The sequence below is a fragment of the Carica papaya genome, chromosome 2, assembly GCF_054855325.1.
Source record: "Carica papaya isolate Zhongbai chromosome 2, ASM5485532v1, whole genome shotgun sequence".
Lineage (NCBI taxonomy): Eukaryota > Viridiplantae > Streptophyta > Magnoliopsida > Brassicales > Caricaceae > Carica > Carica papaya.
The window spans coordinates 11,301,753-11,324,798 of record NC_142310.1 but is presented as its reverse complement, the minus strand read 5'-3'; the positions used below and the strand labels follow the sequence as shown (position 1 = coordinate 11,324,798).

The window sequence follows — 23,046 nt, the reverse complement described above, 5'->3', positions numbered from 1 at the left end:
TCTATATTTCATTGTCTCTCTCCATTTTAAGGACCTTTTCCTTTCTAGGTCGTTGAAGCCGCATTGCTTTCGCGAACACAGCGCTTGGAGCAGAGACTTATGGATTTAGAACCCCGTGTGAGTATGGAAAAATAGTGAAAACGTTTCAGTTAGTTTTCTTAACCTTTCTCCTTCTATCCAACTTGGCTTTTTTTTTCTTTTTTCTGGTAGACTTTATAATGATAATTTGTAGTTCATGGACTGAAGCTGCAATTTGACAAGCTCGTAAGCATTTGTTTACTGCTTGTGATGCTAGTGCAATCCATCTGTCTTCTCAGACTTTCGAATATCTTCTAATTTCGGAAAGCTAGGAACTTATTTTTTCTTTTCTGAGAACTGCTTTCTGTGGTGGTAGAATGCTTTATGTAATTTCTTTAGGCATTTAGATGCCTCAAACCTTTGAGAAGCATTATGGAGCATGGGAAAGTTTTGTTTTGAAACTTATTCATTATATTATCTTATGTTGAAAATAAATCTCTCCTCTATGTTTGTTGTTTACTAGTACAATGTTATTCTAGGATTATATCAGAATTACTGTTGTTACCATAAAACTTTCAATTTCTCTGGAAGGAACTCGTCCCAACTCGTCAAAATCGTTGTCAACGAGTTTTCACATTGGGTTAAATTCACCCAGTAATCTGTTTTTTTTTTTGTAAATTCATTTTGCCTAGTTAATAAAAAAAGAAACACCGATACTCCATGATTAATTTCTTTCAATGAATAAGGATTGTGTCTTTTGACACACATTTTGATGTATTTTTACATTGGACCTCAGATTCTAATCTGCAAGTTTCCTCATGGTTATGTTCTTTAAGTCATCTATGCTTGCTTTAGGTTCAAGCTCTCCTTGAAATTTTGCCCAATCGATTAACTGCTGACATACTGGAGCAACTTCGAATTAGCAAACAAATGCTGGTAATACATGGCGGATTCATTTAGTTATAAAGTTGTAGGTTTTAATTGGACACTGAAATTCCAGTTATCAATTGTCATTTTTCATTTTTTTTCCCATGGAGGTTGAGTTGGGTTCAAGGGCCGGAGCTCTTAGACAAATGCTTCTTGATCTTTTGGAGGATCCACATGAAATACGCCGTATTTGTATTATGGGAAGAAACTGTACACTTAAAAAGGGGAATGATGATGTGGAATGCTCTGTGCCATTAGAGAAACAGATTGCTGATGGTAAGCAAGATATACAAGGGAATGATATTAAAAATTATTTTTTAATAGTAAAAGAAATTTGATTGATGCAGAAATGGGAAACACAACCTAGGGGAGGAAGGTTTCCTCCAGAAAGTACAAAACATGGAGGGAAACAAGAAACTGCACATGCCCCAAGAGTAGCTAATGACACGATACAATCCCAAATATAAATTAAGACTATGTTTACAAATAATGAAATTTGTTTACGAAATTGATCTGGGATTATATGTTCATTTTACTATTAGATAATGAAGATCCTTTACAGTTCTCAAACAATTCAAAGTGAAATTGAGATAACATATTTCACATTCCACTAGTTATGGTCAAATTTAGATATATTATCTTACTTTCATTTTGAATTGTCTAAGAATTCAAATTCCTTACTTTGTAAAAGGTTTAAATAATATCATAGTCGAAATGAATGTAGATTTTAAAATAAATTCCAAAAGCAAAGTTTATTTGTTCCAAACATAACCTACTATAATAAGAATGCTGATAGAAAATTATAGTGTTATCTCTTCAAAGCACCCAAATACCATCTACAATATGTGGAATGCTCCATTCTCCTCCAAAGCCAAAAATAATATTTAAAAATTTTCAAGCTTAATTGGCTTTGATTTGGTGAATTGCAGAAGAAGAGGAAGAAATTGAGATGCTTTTGGAAAATTACCTTCAAAGGTTTACCCCTACTCCATTTTCTAGATCGCACAAATATATCTGATATATATGGTGTATATTTCTTGTACATTATGAATGACAGGAACTGAAGTATATCTACTTAGCTTATTTAGCACTTTGTTTTAAATTCACTACTTGTCTTGATGTGATAGTCTTAGCTATTTGCATTTTCTCAAAGGTCATTTTTTTTTTCAGAAGATTGAAGTTTATCAATGGCAAACATTCTGCAAATGATTAATTAGTCACTACTTACCTCAAGGACAATAATTTGACACGTTTTTGCACACGCTACATGTCTGCGTTCTGTAAGCATGTCTTATGTTTATCTGTAGGCAATAAAAAGCTTCAAATAAGATGTTGCATAAATATCTGCTACACAAATTATTTCTATAACATATGTCTCCCTCTCTCCAGTTCTTCTCTTAACTTTCCTTGCCAAAATTAAAAAAAAGAAAAAAAGAAAAAATGATCTCCCGCCAAAAGGAATTACTGATCTTGCTTTTGTAAAATAGCATATCTGCATTGCACTAGCATATTTGTTTTCAATGGAGTGCCAGTAAGGTATTTGTTGCTTGTTTGGGATAATTGGAACCGATAGTTATTGAAACTAATAGACTAATTCAACTGTTTGCTTTAAATTTAAACTTATTTACTTCCTTTCATAAACTAATCACATCCATTGTTCATGAAGTAGCACATTGTTTATCTTATCTATGGCAAAATTACAATATGGTTTCCAGAAATTTCTCATATATTTTTTGTGTGTGTGATCACTACTATGAGAATTGTGTTTCTTCTGTTTTAAGAACATCAAGGTACTTCTTAAACAGTAGTGGGGAAAAGGAATTAATTGCATGTATATATTTTTGGTCTTTCTGTAACAGGCTTATTTAACTAGAATTTAGCTTATTTAAATAGATCCTTATTATGCTAGAATATCCCATAAATCATGGGATCCCAAAATAATTAAGTTTTCTTTTCTATAGCTAGGGTGGTTGTAGATACATGTGTAATTTTTGTGTATTGTAAGAGAATCTAATTCTTCTGCATGTTGTTAAAGACAGAGGTCTAGTGTCCGAATATTAATAGCACCATTTCGATTAAAAATTAACTCACACAAGGTTTGGAGAGGCTGTGTATGATTCAAGCTTTCAACTTGATGAGTTTATGTATGTAAGAAACGTATTAGAATATAAAATAATTGATTGGATCATTTCCTATCACTTTAAACTTTTAGAATGATCAGTTCAATCATTATCTTACATTCTAATTTGTTCGCCAAGCATAAGCTCACCAGGTTGAAAACATGAGTCATACACAGATACTACTAGACCTTGTGCAAGTTAATTTTTAATAGAAATTATATTAACAGGATTTGAATACAAGACAAAAGTATGATACCCTAAAACTGCTAGCGCTTCATAACCGATGATCCTCCTAGCCAACCTTCATTGTTGTTCACTCCATAGCACCAGCTAGTCTTCACACCAGCAGTGCACAAATTTTCTACACAGCCCACACAAACCCACTGCGAACCGACCAGCTGTGCACTAGCTGCTCTCTGAGCCCTGAGCTTCAGTCAAGCTACACTACAACCAGAAAATAGGCCTTCATCATTGATAGTCCTACGCCCGCAACTAGCTTTCATAGCTGTTGGCTCCTCTATTTCACGAAACCTACCTATATCCTCTCTGTGGAAGATGTTGGAGGTTCCAAAATCTGAAAATCCAACACAATCAGAGGAGATTATTTGACCCCAATAACCGGAGAATTTGCGAACCATCCAGGCAGCATATAGACTGGATGGAAATACTATCTTAAATGGTCTCAACTTGTACATATACTGTTAAAAGGAGAAGATTAGCCATCTCATTGCTACGGGACCAAAAACAGAAGATCCTCGATTTAAAATGTGGGATGAAGAAGAATCTATTATTATGGCATGGTTATGGAATTCGATGACACCCGAGATTAGTGTATGTTCTTGACTACTGCCAAGTATAATTGGGACTCATTTCAACAGACTTGCTCCAAGGCTTGAGATGCGACCTCAGTATATGGGACCAAGGTAAAGGTAGTGGCTGCAAAATAAGGAAATCGAACCGTTATTGATTATTCTAATCAATTAAAGTCCTTGTGATAAGAACTTGATCACTATAGGTGATAAATACCAAATATCTTGAAGATGTTGTTCTAAGGGATTTATTGGACAGATTGTATGACTTTCTCGTTCGACTTAATACAAAGTTGGGTCAAGTAAGAATACAAATCATTAGTAAACTGGAAGTCCCGTGTTTTAACGAGGTGGTGGCACTAATTTGAGACAAACAAAGTAAAAGAAAGCATGGACAACTCTGTTGTGGTGACTAGTGGATGGCAAAAAACTAATTGACAGAACATCAGCTTTAGATGATAAAAAACCATGTCAACCAAAAACTCAAACCAGTGATAGAATGTGTTGCAATTATTGTAAGAAAGTACCGTTAGGGAATGATGTTGGAAGCTTCATGAAAACCTACAAGCTATAAGACTAGGGACAGAAAGGAGAACAAGAAATAAATAATTGGTAGACCCACATTACTATGACAGCAATAAGATGAGATAAAAACACAAGAGTCAGGTGGTTTGAACCGTGAAGAGATTGAGAGAGTGAGATCTCTTATTAACAATTTGCACAAACCTTTAGGTACTTATTTATTGGTATATTACCGGTTTTGTCAAGAACACATGTGGGTAGGCGGTTAATAATATAGGTGGCAGTAAGGATGGCTTTGTCCCAATATTGTTTCGGGATGTTGTTTTAAAAGAGAAAAGCTCTCGTTGTGGTTAAAAGATGACTATTCTTGTGTTTCGCTGCTCCGTTTTGTTGTGGAGTGCGAACACAGGAAGATTCATGAAGGATTCAATATAATGGAATATGAGAAAAGTGTATGATTGAAAAAATATTAGGCATTTTTCAGTACGAAATTTCTCTACAGATGTTCCAGATTGGATTTTTATCATATTGTAAAATTGAGATATGATATGACTGACATAACATTTGACTTTAAATAAAAACAATTAAGCAATTTTAATGCAATCGTTAGTATATAACACAAACCATCCTAAAAATATTAGATATATGAAACGGTCACCAAATATCACTATGAATTAATTAATGAAACTAAATTTTGTTTATTAATAATGAGAAATATAGCACAATTATGTTTTGCAAACTTATAAATATCACAGTATAAATTTCTACATTCTGGATTCTTAAATATTAAGAGAAATATCACTTTTAAAATTAAAAATGATGAGTGTCCAAGTCTTTTATGACGAAACTAAATCTTGTATGTGAGATAGTAGTAATAGCAGAGAAGAATCTCTCATGTGCATCCAAATAGTAGAATCCATTTGTCTTTAGTGCATCCAATTATCCTTCCTGAATTCTTGTTCTAAAAGTCTTAGTAAAAAGAGATAAATATTACTTTGCAATTCAACTTCTATTATAATTTATTTACTGACATAAGATTATTATAAATATATAATACATTTTTTCAGGAAAATAGTAGGGGTAAGCTTAATGTTATCATTGCTTGCAATACTATTGAGGGAACTATCTGTGGTAATAATCTTTTCATTACTTGGATATGGAATGTATGTGTAAAAATATTTAGAAGTATTGATCATATGATTTGTGACTCCTAAGTTTATATTCCAATAATTTTCAAATGATTTATCTGAGACATTTGATTCCTGTAAGGTAGAAATTATAGTTGAGTGTATCAATATATCTGTACCTGTTTGTTTTTCTAGGGACTCAAGTGTGTTCTTAGTATTTCAATCTCCACTTTGAAATTAATAAGATATGAAATTGTTGTGTTGGGATTTACTCCAAGAACTTGGAGTGTACTCTCCAATATCTTTTAGAAATTGACTAGTAATTAATTATCGAAAAACAAGATTACTAAAAACATTTTACCCAGAACATTTGACTGCATGAGATCTTTCGCGTCTGGTCACCTTGAAGGTGGTAGAGTGTCTCTGAAGTTACCGTTGTTACTAATGGTGGTGACTATCAATTGCAAGGAGCAGTGGCTAGTCATAGCAAATCGGGAGATGCGCCTAGTGAGTGGTGGTTGCTAGGAGCAACTACTACTTCTAGGGCTGATTATGAAAGCCAGCTAGTGGTGGAGGTGGCTGGTCGTTTGATGGCCGACGACATGAGGGCAGTGGCTGACTATAAAAGCTGGCTTCTTTTTGGTTTTGTTTTTTGGCAATAAAGATTGAGTAGGATTTATAAAAAAAAAAGATTTAGAAATTTCTTAATCTGAAACTCTGATACTATGTTAAATATGATTTTGTTATTGATGTTTATTTCATTGAATATTACAGTTCTGCATATATATTTTTCAAGACGAAAAAGAAAATAAATAGTTAATTACAATTAATTGCAAAGGTGTAATGGTCAAACTTTTTTCCTTTCTTGCACCCTGATTTGTTTTTTTTTTAAATCTTGATGTATTTTATCTCTAACATCCTGATTTACTTTTTATTTAAAACTTTTATTTTATTTTTTCTTTAATATTATGATTTTTTTCCTCTTTAACAAATGGTATGAAAAACATCTCTCCATAACAGTAACAATAACTGTTACGTTTGCCTTTTTGTGGATATTGGTAAACCCCCTTCTGTATTCTTTGGTAGGAACTATTTTTGAGTGTTTATCATTATTGGCAGTAGGTGAGGGTGTCTTTGGAGTATAAGGTGGATGCTGTTATTTTAAGCTAGAGTTTAGGTTATTTTGTGGGTTAGTAGCTTGCTGGCTGTTCGTGTTTCCACTGGTTGTTCTTGCCATAAGGCGAGGTTTATTCATCCTCACCACAAGTCTCAATTCTTCCTTCAACTCACAAATAAAGTTAGATATAAAATACTTCTATGATAATTCCAATTTTTTCAAGGGTAAGAGAGATCTCATATCTTCAAACGTTTCTCGGTAATTGATCACTTTACCTTCTAACTCCCTAAACCTCATACAGTTCCTCTATAAATATATTTCATTATAATGTGAATTTGCCAAATCATGAAACCATATTTTTGTCTTATCTCCTAGGTACATGGCTCCCATTTCTACCTTATTTGCATCAGGTATGTTATACACACTAAAGTATTTCAAGTATCTCCTCATTTATCTCTTAGGTACATAGACCTTGAGATATTGTTCCATATTCTGTTTCAACATTAGAATGGACAATTATACTCTGCTTTTTGGTTTTCTATATAATCAAATTGCCTCTAACGAGTGTGCAGTAACTGGTGGTTGACTTTTTATCATTTAGAGATTCAACCAATTGGCATCTGTAAATATTTTTATTTTAAGGTGGTCATTTTTGGAGAAAAGTAAACTTTTTCCTGGTGCAAATTTCAAATATCGTAGTATTCGAAAGACGACATGTAAATGAATCTCGCGAGGATCATGTATGTACTTACTCATCAGACTAACTGCATATGCTATATGTAGTCTGCTATGTAGGAGATAAATGAGTATTCCAACTAATTTCTGATACCTTCTCATATTAATTGATGTACCACTGCCTGTTTGTAATTTGTGATTACTTTTAATAGGGGTTTCGGCTGGCTTGTAACCCATCATATCAATTTCTTCTAGTAAGTTTAGGATATACTTTCTTTGAAAAATGAAGATTACTTCATTAGATCTGTCAACCTCAATTCTCAGGCAATACTACAATTTTTTTAGATAATTGATTTCAAATTATTGAGTAAGAAGTCCTTTTAATCGAGTCATCTCTTTTATATCATCTTCAGTCACTACAATATCATCTACATAAACTATAAAAAAAAGTGATCATACCGTCACAATGTTGATAAATAGAGTATGATCAATATTGTTTTGCTAATATCTAAAAGAAATCATAACTATTTTGAACATTTCAAACTATGCTCTTGGAGACTGCTTCAGTTCATATAAGACCTTTAATTTGCAAACCTCCTCTTGTGTTCTTTCATCTTCAAATGCAGATAGAATTTGCATGTATACCTCTTCCTCTAAGTCTCCATGAAAAAATGTATTTTTTACATCAAACTGATGTAAGTCCCAATCAAGATTAACAGTGCAGGATAATAATATTCTGATTGTGTTCATTTTGCAATAGGTGTAAAGGTTTTCTGGTAATCAACTTCATAGGTCTGAGTAAATCCTTAAATCGCTAGTTTCGCTTTGTATCTTTCAATTGACCAATTTGTTTTGTGTATTATAGTGAACACCCACTTACAACCAACCATCTTCTTTCCTTGTGGAGTTGAAACAAGCTCTCATGTTTCATTTTTTGCCAATGCTTTCATTTCTTCAATTATTACTTCCTTCCATTTGGGATCTCCTAAAGATTCTCTCAAATCCTGTGGAATAGATATAGAGGAAACAAACAAAACAAAAGCTCTTTAGGGGGGAGATAGAGAGTCATATGAAATAAAGTTACATATAGGATGCGTAGTGCAAGTTCTGGTTCCTTTTCTAAGAGCAATGGATTTATTAGATAATTTACAAGGTAAAAATGACTCACCAGTTTCTTCAGGAACTGAAGAAGATTCTTGACCTGAGATAAACTACATGATAGCTTTTCCTGTCGTATCTCTCCTTGAATACCTCTTCAAGTCGGTTTATCTAGTCGTCCAATATTTTTTTCTTGAATAAGATCTTCTGATGTAGAATTCTCTCCATGAGTATGATTGTTAAGAGTTATCGAACAGGATATCACCTCTTCCATTTCACTCTCCCCCTAAAAAGGTGTTGGAGTAGAGCTGAAGTATGCTTCAGATTCTCTAAAAGTAACATCCATATTCACAAAGTATTTTTTAAATGGTGGATGATAACACTTGTAATCCTTTGAAATAGGAAAATATCCAACAAATACACATCTGAGAGCTTTAGGTTCCAGTTTACTCACATTTTTAGTATGAACAAAATAAATACATTCAAATTTTTTTGAGGGAACAGTATAAAAATTTGTACCTTACAAAACTTACAGAGGACTTCTAAAATCAAGAACCTGCAAATGCATCCTATTAATAAGGTAGGTAGGTAAGAGAACTATATCTCTCCAATAATTTTTAGGTTGATTCTTGGTGAAAGTTAGTGATTGAGCTACCTACAGTATGTATTTGGTTTTTCTTTCAGCAACTCCATTCTATTCATTGGTGTAGACACTTGTCTGTTGAATTATCCTATGAGACTTCAAATAAGCACGAAATCCACCATCCATATATTCCATACTATTGTCTGTTCGTATAATCTTAACTTGAGCATCAAAGTATGTACATACCGTTTAATGAAATGACTGAAAGTATGAGAACACATCACTTTTGGATTTCAACAGATAAATCCGTGTTAATCTAATGCAGTAGTTAATAAAAATAACAAACTATTTATGATCAGACAAGAATATATTCTAAGTAGATCCCCAAGTATTAGAGTAAATTGTCATAAAAGGAATAGAACTTTTATGGTTACTCACATGATATGAACTCTTATATTTAGATAGCTCACATTCATCACAAAATAAAGAATTCATAGAAATTATTTTAAATAATGTAGGATATAATTTTTCTAAAGTAAAGAAAGAAGGATGTCCTAATTGTTTATGCAATTGTAGGATTTTTCAATTAACATCTGTATCTCTGAAGACAGCTTGATTCCCAATCATGCTTCAACTTGTATTCAAGATGTATAAGCCATCCTGCAGTCTACTAGTGCTAATCGTATTTCTATTTGAAAATCCTGAAAAATACAATGGTTAGGAAAAAAACTCAATTTTACAATGAAATCTCTAATAAGGGCACTAATGAATAAGAGACTGTCAGAAAAATTAGGCACATAGAGGACTGAACACAATATAATGGTCGGAATACAATTAATGGAGTCTGTTCCAAATACAGGAGTATATGATCCATTTGCGACACAAACATTTTCACGTTGAGTACATGGAAAAAAGGTTTGAAAGTTTTAAAAAAAGTTTTTCATGTATCTATTAGCTACAGAGTTTATAATTCAAGTATCAGAATTAGAAATAGTAGAGAAATGAGCAATACTTGAGTTTACCATTTTTGACGTACCAATAATTAATGAAAGGTTACCCGAATTTGGAACAACCAATATCTTTACTCCAGAAACAAGAACCAAGGCTAGATCTGAAAAGGATATCACCACAAAAAACCGAAATTGAGTCTGATTGCAATTTGCTAGGATACGCAACACTGCACATCTGGGAAGTGTGAAAACTAGGGAGCAGATCGCGATAACCAGTTAAGGAGGAAGGGTGCGTGGCTCTGCATGAAAAAATAGCAAGAACTCGATGTGAAAAACTAGAAAAAAAAATGTGGGCGGCCGCGTGAAAGTAGATATGCGAAACAAGAACATTGCGCGAGTGGTTGTGCATGAATCAGAGAAGATGGGTTTGGCGAGACCGCATCTGCGATGCACAAAGGGAACGACTGTGCGCAAAGGAACAACATGAAGAAGCGGCACAATGCGTTGAGCAGACAGGTCGGGTCATGCGTGCACGAAGGAGCCAGAGGAGTAGCATGAACCAGAGGTGTCGGTTGTGCGCGATGGAATCAGACATCGGCCACAAGGGAAGCAGTGCAAACCATTTGGTCAGGTTGGGTTGCATGAATCAGAGAAGGGAGTAGTGGGAACCAGAGGTCGTGCACGTGGAAGCAGCATGAATGGCTAGGTGTGACCGAAGCAGAGGGATCGAGTAGGGCGGAGATGATCACCGGAATAGGGTGGCCGGCCGCCAATGGGGTTAGGACTCCGTTTAGGTAAATGTTGAGAATATTCTTGGGTTTGAAAGAAATTCTAAAATTAAAAAACCCTAAGATATTCTTATTTTATTCTGATGCCATGTAAAAATTTAGAAAAAAATATTTACTTTATTTTTCACTATATTTTTGGTGTTACAAATGACTTTCATATATATAAGAATTTTTAAATACAAATAAAGAAATTTTTCCTATAGGAATTACAATATTATGAGAGAAATTAATGGCAGAATTATACAGAAAAAATATTATGGTAAATAACCAGTAAAATAGTTGTGTCAACACTTATCGAATGTTTTGACCAATGAGAAACGAAAACAAGCTATGGATGTGGAAATAGAAGATTTGGAAAGAAGAAAAAATTGAGAGTTGAAGTTACTAGCAGGAAAGAAACCAGTAAATTTATAAATTGATGTATGCAGTGAAGTATACGAGTAGATGAATTGATAAAAAGATACAAGGCAAAGCTGATGGTCAAAGTGTATGCTCAAATCTGTAGAATTAAGTATCTAAAGAATCTTGCTCCGGTTGCGGAGATGGAATACTGTTACGAGTATTGTTATCATTAGACACTAATTTTGGTTGGGGATTGCAGCAATTTGGTGTTAAAAATGCTTTGTGCATGGAGATTCCGTCAAGTTATGGGGGCAATTTGACTACTCATACAGTGTGTAAGTTGAAGAAAGTGTTGTATAGACTTAAACAATCACCATGAGTATTAATTGGTAAATTTACAAGAGCTAACATAATAATGGGATATAAGTAAAGCCAATGGGGAACATACATTGTTTATTAAACACTCACTCTTAATAAGGGTTCCTAGCTCTTCTTGTATATGTTGATAACATCACAGTAATAGGGGATGGTAGTAAAAAGAGACAATATCTAAGTCAATGCTTTGCTAAGGAGTTTGAGAGCAAGACACTGGGATGGTTAAAATATTTTCTTGAGATTGAGGTAACTCAAGACAAGACATTTTTTTCTCTCAGCATAAGCATGTCATTGATTTTGTTAAACAAACGAGCATTCAATCCAGTAAATACTCCAATAGATCTAAATAATAAACTGGGAAAGGCAGAAGAATATGCAGCAGTAGATAGATGAATGTATCGATGCTTGGTAGGAACACTAACTTATTTATCTCACACGTAATAAGGTATAACATATGTAGTAAGTTGGGAATCAGTCAGTTTTTCGCATAGCTCTAAAAAAGTCCATTTATATGCAGCTCACTGAATGTTACGGTATCTTAAAGGTAGAAAATGTATTCTCTTCAAACCAGGTGGAGGTTTAGTTCTTGAAGCATATGCAAATGCCGATTATATTGGGTCACTCATCAATGAGAGATCTACCACGGATTATACCTTTCTTGGCAGTAATCTAGTGACATGAAGGAGTAAAAACCAGAATATTACTAACATGGTCAAGGGCGTAAGTAGAACTTTGGGTAATTGCCCAAGGTGTAAGATGCTTTGAATAAATGGAATGGTTCGATGATTCTATTATGACAATAAGACTGCTACTAGAGTAGTCCATAATTTGATACAAAACGATTGAATAAAGCATACTAAGTTGACAGACACTTCATCAAAGAAAAATTAGAGAGTGAGTCGATTTGTACATTTTACGTGTTGATATTCTTATCAAAGGGTTAAATAGTCCAGTGTTTCAGAGTATTGTTTTGAAGTTGGAAAGAGAAACCACCTGTGCACCAGCTTGTGGGGGGAGTATAGGAAAACAAAGTTAATTGCATGTATATATATTTTTTTCATTTTGTAATGGATTGTATCCCTAAAATTAGGCTTGTTTAGTTATATCCCTATTACAGTAGAATATCTCATAAATCACGGGATCCCAAAATAATTAAGTTTCATTTTCCATAGCTAGGGTTGCTGTACATGTGTGTCACTTTTGTGTATTATTCAAGAAGAAGACAAACAAATTCTTAAGTGTACAAGGAAAACAAGACTTCAACATCGAACTCGAAAACCAGAGTATGGTGACAATATCAGGCTTCAATTGTGTCAGTCCTGCTTGTGTCAGTATAAACTTTGCATTGACATTGATGGAAAAAGCTTCTTGTTGTTGTTGTTCTCTGTTTTCATTGTGCTTGTTATTATTTTTTAATGTAGCAAAGCAAATCAATTCTGTCTTCAAAAAACTGAGAAGAGACTTGCATTTGTAGGTGTGAATCATGTCATGGTCAGGCAGAAAGGCTTCTTGATTCTGCAAAGGAAATGGAAGATTCTATTGCCGTCAATTTAAGGTCTGAATGGTGTTTTAATTTAGGTTAAATTACTACTGCCCTCCTCAAGTTAAATATAAACTGAACTTACCCCCTCTAGTTTGAAAACCTATACTTATTCTTTACCTAGTATGTTATTTCAAAAATCTCAAAATTCCTTTTCTAACTATTTAAAAATATCTCAATTTATTCTCCTATTTATACTTTAATCTTATAGCATTCTTTTTACAATTCAAAAATACACGTGATTTTTTCACTTATCTTGTATTAATATTGAATAAGCATTTCTGAAAAATTCACAATTTGTATAAGTTTAAGTCATATTGACTAACATAAACTTAGATTATATGTTTATCAATGAAATGGAAAATTTTGTAATTTTCACTAAAGTTTTTATAAATTAATTGAATTTATTAACTAAAAAGTACCAACCTAAGATTTTCTGAAAATACTTTTGCAATAAGTAGTCCAAAGAAAATCAACATTATTTTTTCTATTTCAAAAGTTATGTTATGATTAAAGTGTGAATAGGAAAAGATACTTGAGATTTTTAAATAGTTGTAGTGTTCTTGGTTTTTTTGGAAAGTATTTTTGGTTTTGAAAATTAATTAATAGGTTAGAAAAAGGCCAATAATTATCAACTAACAGTTGACTGAGTAGGGTTTTTATAATGTAAAAATGAAAAGCGTCGGATTTTAAAACGGAATAAATAAGTGTAGGTTGTATGAAACTTGAGTGAGGTGACTCTAATCTACCCTTTAATTTACTTGAATTGTTCGATAGAATCTATTTTTTAAATTACTTGACATCCATTTAAGATACAACTTAAAACATGTGAAGTAAGTTATCACTAAGACTGCAAGGAATTGGCTTTATTTGCTAATTTCCTTGTGTGAAAGTGGGTGTGGAGCTAAAATATTTTGTTAGTGAGATTAATAAAGTGTATAAAAGAAATTATAACTGGGGTTCAAATTATCAAAATTATTGAATCAAAACTATACCTTCTTGTAGAAAATGTTAGAATAAGGGTGGTTTAGTATTTATTCTTTTTGGACAGGTGGAATGTCCACCATCACCACCAGAAATTGGTTACGTTTGTTACTTATTTTTTCTTTTTCTATTTTTCCCTCACACCCTTGCCTTTGGTGTGACATCAGGGTAATGAGTGCCTATAAATGGCACCTTACCCTATCTGTTTTAAGCAAGCAAGAAAGAAGAGAAGAATCTCTCATTTTATCTCTCTCAAACCCTGCTTCCATTAAAATTTTCATAGTATCAAAGTGCCTCTGATCCAGAAATCTCCTTCCGCTTGCGCCAGATTCTTCAATGGCCACGGATGACCGAAACTCTTTATCACCCGAAGGTATTTCGAGTACGTATCTTCCCAACTCTATCAACACTGGAATGGTGAAGCAATATTCATCGTTCATCACCAACCATCGACTCAATGGTGATAATTACTTCCAACGGTCGACGTCTGTGCGGCTATTCATCCAAGAGAAATGACGCGATGAATATCTCAAGAGAGAAGCTCCAGAACATCCATCGAATAACCCATATGCTCGGACTTTGAAAATCAACAGCAACATGGTAATGTCTTGGTTACTAAGTTCCATGACTCCCAAAATCAGTGAAAATTTCCTCTTATATGAGACAGCTCATGAAGTCTAGGAAGCTGCTCGTGAGTTTTACTCTAGTCTCGAAAATACCTTAGTAATTTTCGAAGTCGAATCCACCATCCATGAGCTGCGGCAAAGTGAGCTGAACATTATTCAATATTATAACTCTCTCACCCACAACTGGCAGCAACTCGACATCTTCGAAGATCATTAATGGAGCTGCCCAGAAGATGCTAAGAAATATAGAGAAATTGTGGAGCAGAAAAAAATCTTCTGATTTCTCATGGGACTCAAGAAAAGCCTGGATGAAGTGCGGGGTCGAGTTTTAGTCAAAACTATTATTGGAAAAAAATAGTTTGTATCATTTATTGATAACCATACTAAAATTACCTGAGTCTTTCTTATGAGAGAAAAGTCTGAAGTGAGCCAAATATTTTAGAGATTTAATACTATGATTCAAAACTAGTTTCACATTACAATATAAGTACTGAAAACTGATAATCCATGTGAATACTTTGAAATCTATCCTAGGAGAACATCTTAATAATCAAGGTATCTTCCATCAAAACGCTTGTGTATGCACCCCACAACAAAATGACATAATCGAAAAAAAAAATAGACAAATTCTTGAAGTTGTCAAATCATTGATGTTTACAACTCATGTTCCTAAATTTTTGTGGGGTGAAACCGTTCTTACTGTTTACCTACTTGATCAATCGAATGCCCACTCGGATACTAAATTTCAAAACTTCTTATAAAGTTCTCTTTCAGGTATTTTCGAAATCTCATATATTAAACACTATCCTATTGAAAATATTTGGTTGCACCTCTTATGTTCACATTCACACTCACGTCAGGGGAAACTTGATCCAAAGGCTCTTAAATGTGTGTTTGTTGATTATTTCTCAAATAAAAAAGGATACAAATATTTTTTTCTAGGTACTCATCATTTTTATAATACTATGGATATAACATTTTTGGAGAATCAACTATTTTATCCCACAACTAATATTCAGGGGGAGACTTTCACTCAAGAATATCAGTTGTGGGATATAAGCCCTCTTCCACCTCAAATCTCGTTGACATCTTCTCAGAATATTCATTTTCAGGAAACCACAGAAAAACTAGAATCCACTACAGATACTAATGACATAGATGCTAATGACACATTACCTGCAAAAAGTAAGTCATGAGTTACATAAAGAGAAATAAGACTCAAGATAATAGAATTCCTAAATCAACCATGAAAAGTCATGAGTCAACTCCTGAACCGAACACTCATAATAATACAGGTAATGAAATTTTTGACTCGGTGATTAATATTGATACTAACGTTGAACTTCCTATTGCTTTGAGAAAAGGTATATGGTCTTACACCATACATCCCATACAAGATTATGTGTCATATGATAAGTTGTCTTCAACATACAATGCACTTGTTAGTAAGCTCAATAACAACATTGTCCCAAGAACTGTTCATGAGGCACTTGAGTTCGCAGAATGGAAAGCTGCAATCCAAGAAAAGATCATAGCGGTTGAAAAGAATGAGACATGGGAACTATCTGATCTACCTTTAGGAAAAAATCATGTAGGGTGCAAATGGATCTTCACCATAAACAAGAACTGTTCATGAGGCACTTGAGTTCGCAGAATGGAAAGCTGCAATCCAAGAAAAGATCATAGCGGTTGAAAAGAATGAGACATGGGAACTATCTGATCTGCCTTTAGGAAAAAATCCTGTAGGGTGCAAATGGATCTTCACCATAAAATGTAATCCTGATGGAACTGTGAGCCGTCATAAAGCTCGCCTTGTTGACAAAGGCTTCACTCAGTCATATGGGATTAACTATCAAGAAACTTTTGCCCAGTTGCTAAACATAACACAATATGGTTCTATTCTCCTTGATCTCAAACTTTGATTGGTCTCTTCATCAACTGGATGTAAAGAATGCTTTCCTCAATGGAGATCTAAAAGAAGAAGTTTACATAGAAGTCCCTCCTGGACTTAGCATCGGGTCTAAGAAGGTATGTCAATTAAAAAAGACTCTTTATAGTCTTAAGCAGTCTTTGAGGGCATGGTTTGAGAGATTTTCAAGGGTAGTGAAACAGATGAAATATCTTCAGTGTCAGTCTGATCACACACTTTTTACCAAAAGCAGTGCCACGGGGAAGAAATCTATCTTACTTGTATATGTTGATGACATTATCTTAACATGTGATAATGATGAAGAAATTTTGTAACTCAAAAAGCTTCTAACCAAAGAATTCAAGATCAAAGACTTTGGGTTACTTCGATACTTTTTTGGGATAGAAGTAGCTTGATATAAGAAAGGTATCTTTGTTTCACAATGCAAATATATCTTAGATCTTTTAAAGAAAACAGGTATACTTGGTTATAAATTTGTAGGAACACCAATGGAGTTCAATGTCAAAATCGATCTAAAAAATAATAGTAAATCTGTTGATAAAGAGAGAAATCAGAGACTTGTTGACAAACTTATCTATCTTGCTCATACCAGACCTGATATTAGTTTTGCTGTGAGCACTGTAAGTCAGCTTATGGCTGAACCAACTAAAGAATATATGAGTGCCGTTTACCGGATTTTGAAGTACTTAAAGAAGACTCTTGGTCAGGGTTCTTTCAAAAAACAATAAACAGAGACATTTGAGATCTTCACTGATGTTGATTGGGCAGGATCAGTGACTGATAGAATATCAACAATTGGTTACTGTACGTATGTGTGGCACAATCTAGTCATTTAGGGAAGTAAGAAACAGTCAATTGTATTTAGAAGTAGTGCTGAAGCTGAATTAAGGTCTCTTACTTATGGAATATGTGAAGGTGTATGGCTGAAGAGGATTATATCTGAACTAATCTTTTATATTCCTAATCCTATGAAACTCTGGTGCGACAATCAACCAACCATCAATATGGTCAAAGATTCAGTACATCATGATAGAACCAAGTATATGGAGATTGATTATCATTTCCTTAAAGAAAAGATAGAAGACAAGACCATTACCTTACAGTATATTTCTACTGATCTTTAGATTGCTGATATCTTTACAAAGGCACTACCAACAGGAAAATTCAATAACATTGTATCTAATCTAGGATTACTCAATATATATGTAACCTAGATTGAGGGGGAGTGTAGAAAATGTTAGAATAAGAATAGTTTATTATTTACTCTTTCTGAACAAGTGGAATGTCCACCATCACCACTAAAAATTGGTTACGTTTGTTGCTTATTTTTTCTTTTTTTTTTGTTTTTCTCTCAAACCCTCACCTTTGATGTGACATCAAGGCAAGGAGTGCCTATAAATGACATCTCACTCTCTCTGTTTTAAGCAAGCAGGAAAGAAGAGAAGAACCTCTCATTTTATCTCTCTCAAACTCTACTTCCATTAAAATCTTCACTTCTTATCATCAATGTCGTCAAAATTTTTATTTATTTTTACTAGTGTAGTCAAAATTATTGAAAATTTAACATTGTGTTTAGATTGAGGGAAATGGAGGAAAAGAGAATAGAAGGAGAGTTAACCTTCCTTACACTTATTTAGATGAAAAATAATAGTTAGTAAAAGAAATAGAGGGATAGTAAGCATTTCTTTTGAATTCTTCCAAATTGGGCGAAACAGATGAGAAGGATAAAAGAGAGTTTTTCTTTAGTATCAAACTTATCATTCTATGAATGAATTATCAGCTAATTTCTTATAATTAATCATTTTCTTTCCCTTATAAATGTAAAGTAAATTGAATATTACAACACTCTAGAACGATCCTCTTTTAGGCAGGTTAAGGGATCAAACAATTGATGTACTTGGGAAATGACTTTGCAGAGACTCCTGTGAGAAATGGACCGTCCTACTCTGTGCCACAGAGAGTTCGATTCCCATTGGAAGCATGAAAATCATTTAGCCAAGAAAAATGTTTTTTTATCTAGGATTCCTGATATCCAAACCCCCTTAACATTTGGACTGGCAAACCAGTGGATCTAAATGCTTCCCTTTCTTTGTTGCTGTACGGTAAATATTGGTGTTTCTTTGATCAAGAGAAGGAACATATCATTCAATTTACTTTCTCATATTGATATGAATGAGCTCTCAGTCCCACTTTGAGAGTACAATATAACAGTTCTTAAATTTCGAGTTTCTCTGGGATGGCATAAGAAACTTTAGGTAAGAAGCAAGTAGAAAAACCTGTTATATGGGTTCTTCCAAATTTTTAATGAATAGTATGAAAGCCCTAGGACTTGAAAGGTATAATCAGCAACATCTCCTTCCCCTGCACCCTACAGAAAAGGAGAGAAAACACATTGCATAGGTTTTTTCTTAAATAAGTATACTACTAGTAGCCTTATTCTGTTATGAGCTACTGAAGGGATGGTTGAATGATTTCTCTTGCTCTAGGATTTTTTCTTTCTCTGGTATGTTTTAGCATCTTAAATTTTTTCTTTGTATATGGGGTAAACTGCTTTTATTTATCAGTTCACGGAGGCTTGAGGTGAGCAGAGTGGAATTACTTCTCCAAGTTGGGACATTTTGTGTGGCAGTTGGTGCTCTAGTTGCAGGTTTGCTTTTCCTGTCAAAGAAAGAAACAATGTCAAGTGTCTATTTGTTTCTTGCTATTAAGTGTTACATGATGCCAATTGCCAAATCAAGTGCATTATGTTGCCTCGAGAACCTCGAAGTGGGATGCTACAACCAGGGGCCTTCGACTTATTTTGACACAATTTTCCTCATTGCAGGTATATTCGGCATGAACTTGAAGTCCTATCTGGAAGAACATGTGGTATGCTGTCTATGTATTTCTCTGACACTTTCACTTCAGTTGCTTACTTATTCTTATTTTCTTTTATCTCTCAACAATGTTACTCATGTTATGATTGATTTGATGCAGTTTGCATTTTGGCTAACCACAGCTGGGATAATTGTTGGGGCCGTCTTGGGCTTTTTTCTCATGTATTGGTATCTCAAGAAGAGGAAAGTGTTGTGACTTAGAAGAAAGCCTAAAGTTTAGGTAAAACTGTCGAATAACAAATAGCAGTAGTAATATTCTCATGCAATTAGCTTTGTAGATGTTTTTTTCTGATGAAACTTGAACCCATGGTAAGAAATGGTAGGTCCATTGTTTTCAGCTACAATAGGCCTAGGTCAAAGATATAAAATTCTTAGGATGAATTTTCTCTTAGGTATTTACACAAGTAGGTGCACCTCTGGGCGGCACATAAGTAAGGAAAGAATTTGAAAAAATTCTAAGCTTGTATATTGTATGATAACTTACATTCCAAACATACAATTAAAACTATCTTCTATCAAAAGGAAGTTACTGCAGATAGATGTCTATAGATTCAACATTTATGTTGATTAAAAACTGTTAGTTTAAGAGCCTTGAGCCAGACTGAGGGGAAGTGCCCATGAGGGTCCAACTAGCAAAACATCTAGAACAGAGGCACGTGGCAAGGCGATGCGTTCATTAAATGCATCACGCGAAGCATTTAGTTTTGGAGGAACAAAAGAATACTTCATTCATTCACAACTAGTAAAACATCTAATCTGAGGATTGGAGCTAAACCAGTTGGTAACTCATGAGAATACATGTTATCATCAGGTACTTTGTGACCCTCCCTAACCAAGGTGTTGGCAACCTGATTACAAGATCTAAGAATCTAAATCAGATAAATAGAAATGAAATGGGAAATCAAATATAGAATCCCTTCAAGCAAAGTATCATACGCAATGTTATCAACAGAATTAGAAAGTAAAGAGGAGATCGTCCCTTTTGCATTTAACTTCAGCAATATGTGGTCTATTGCTCTATGCACAATTTCCAAATTAAAGATCATCGTCAATGCTTCAGCCATCTCCACCGAACTCGTATGTGAGATTTGCTGCATGCCAGCAAAAATAACAAGTGTATTCCAACCTCTTCATATAATCACTAGGCCCATTGATCCATCACGCAGATTTGAAGCTTCTGTATTTATTTTGTACATACCTTGTGGTGAAGCAGATCAAACTGGTGGCACTTCTTGTTGTCCATCTTGACCAACGGTATTCCCCACCCTCATCTATTGTGTTTTCTTCAAGCTCTCCAACTCATAAAAACAACTATGGAGTTGGGACACAAGGTGATGAGGTTCCATCCATTTATTTTCAAATACCCATTTATTTCTAGCTAACCTAATCCCCATAAAATAAGTATGAACCATTTACTTTGTACTACACCTATCAAGCCATTTGGAAGTCATTTAGGGAAATTCATTGTTATGTGATTGAAGTTATGTATTGGACAACACCGCTACACAAGATCAGCATATATACAACTTCTAAAGATATGATCAATGGTCTCTGTCGCTTTTCCAGATATAGGGCATATAGGATCAACCTGGACACCTTTTGTAAGTAAACGACACTATATAGGCAGAATGTCATGGCACACACAAAATCATGTCTTTTACATGTTGATAAACCTTTGCTGCCCATATTTTTCTCCACAGATCACTCCGGTTATCATAGGAAGTACTGGTTAATTTCCCATACTTTTCATGGCAAGCTTGATGATAGCTACTCTTCACTGTATATTGCCTATCTTTCATGTGACTTTAGATAAGCTTATCTTGCGGCAGTTATCTACTCCAGTGGAACGCTAAGAATGTTTCGGCTTCAACAAGATGCAGTAGGCTATTTAGGAGAGGAACATTCCAAGTGGGACCCTCCATCTGGATCACATCTGCCACCATAATAGGATAAGAAATAAGGTCAGGAGGAGTATGTAATCAATTACCTGTTTGAGCCGGCACCCACTCGTCTTTCCAGAATTTGACACTGCTGCCATTATCAATTATCCTCCTTAAACCATCTTCTAGTAAGTCCTGACCTGCTAGTATACTTCCACCAAGTGTAGTTAGGTCACTACCTAATCTTGTTTCCTAAAGTCACAATTTCCAAAATATCTTGCTTTTCAACATTTTAAAAACAAGAGTATTGAGATTTTGAAGTAGTCACCAAGCTTGTTTAACTAGCATTGCACAATTAAAACATTGAAAATCTTTAAATCCTAATCTACCATCAGCTTTTGGCATGCTGAGATGGGACCAAGTTTTCCAGTGTACATGTCTCTCCTCCTTCTGTCTAACTAGAAATTTGAAACAATCTTTTTCATCTATCTACATGGTGAAATTTGAATTAAAAATGGTCATGATAGTATTGCTTGAACCAGGCGTTAAGGATCACTTCCTTTCCTACGTGGGATAAATGCTCATGAAATGTGAAGCAGATTTCACACACGCCAACTGTTGAAGTAGTTCAAGTGCATGCGGTGGGTTGCCCAACCGCACTAGGTGTGCATGGGGCCTATGCAGTGCCTTCCTCAGTTGGTTCTTGGTTCATTTTTTACTGTTTGGTCCAGAATTTTATTCTTAATTTTTTCTGGATATGAAAGTTAATTTTTTCATATTTTGAAATATATTATCCTAAATTTTTTAGCAAAATGATTAGAAATCCAGCAAAACTTTTAAGCATATGGAAAATTTTTGAAATTTTTGAGTAAATTAAATCTTAAACTCAAGGCAAAGTTGAGGAATAGTGCATATTTGTTGAATTACAGAGATTGTTTTGTGAATTTGTAAAGATAAATTACCTTTGATTCAATATTTAAATACAATAATCCTTAAAAAAGTTCCTTAGAAGTTATGAAACACTTAAAAGAATTATGATTAAACTTTTGGGATTTAATAAGAATGATTTATATTAGCCTGTGAACTTCCTTGTTTCGTGACGAGCTTTGCGCTCGAGTAGTAATATTGTTACTGTATATAGTAAACAAAACAGCTGAGGTATCTGATTTTAACTATTTCTGTACCAATGCAGGATCATGGCATGCCTAAAGAAGTAACCATGGTGGTTGATATTGCTAGAAGATGTTAGTTAGTCAATTAAAGACGCACTAGATGCATGATGAAATTTGGCATATGACATAAAACGTTTAGAAATGCAAGTGAATGAGACAAGGAACACCAATTTCTGGTTATTGAAGAAAAGCAGCTTCATATGACATATTTCATGAATGCGAGGACATAAATCTGCATGTCACCGCACAGGAATGGAAGGACATCTTACAAGCATCATGGTATTCTCTCTTTGAGATCACTAACGGTATCACTGTGCCTGCCATATTATTTGAGCGGTCGCGATCAGTGTTATTGAAGGTGGTATCAGTAATTATAGACAATGAGATTAAGTATATGGCAAAAAGAACACTTCAAATACACTTGCTAGTTTCGGAAACATTGTGGAGAATATGAATATAATACATGCTGGTAAGAGTGACAATGAGTTGACAATAATGAGCATTACAGTGATTAATTTCTATAGAGGTCTGTACGCTTTACAACTTTTGGAATAAGTTTGAATGTATGAATTTTGTTTTAAAATTTA

At 34.1% G+C, this 23,046-nt stretch overlaps 1 protein-coding gene across 8 annotated transcripts in view; it reads left to right on the top strand.

The window, feature by feature from the left end:
• The window catches only part of MGT10 (magnesium (Mg) transporter 10), a 36,465-nt gene extending 13,419 nt beyond the window's left edge, over positions 1-23,046 (top strand). The window contains exons 6-14 of one of the 8 annotated variants that reach the window (XR_015816976.1): positions 49-117; positions 874-954; positions 1,056-1,221; positions 1,875-1,920; positions 7,016-7,050; positions 12,926-13,006; positions 19,096-19,178; positions 19,356-19,399; positions 19,508-19,579. Coding sequence is in view for 6 of the 8 variants with exons in the window: in XM_088213311.1 (XP_088069437.1) it covers positions 49-117; positions 874-954; positions 1,056-1,221; positions 1,875-1,920; positions 12,926-13,006; positions 19,096-19,178; positions 19,356-19,412; positions 19,508-19,608 (684 nt within the window). In the remaining 2 variants the exon portion in view is untranslated. Of the gene's footprint in view, positions 1-48; positions 118-873; positions 955-1,055; positions 1,222-1,874; positions 1,921-7,015; positions 7,051-12,925; positions 13,007-19,095; positions 19,179-19,355; positions 19,413-19,507; positions 19,628-22,479 lie in introns of those variants that run through there. The other 7 variants (XM_088213311.1, XM_088213312.1, XM_088213314.1 and 4 more) reach the window with 7 other exon arrangements.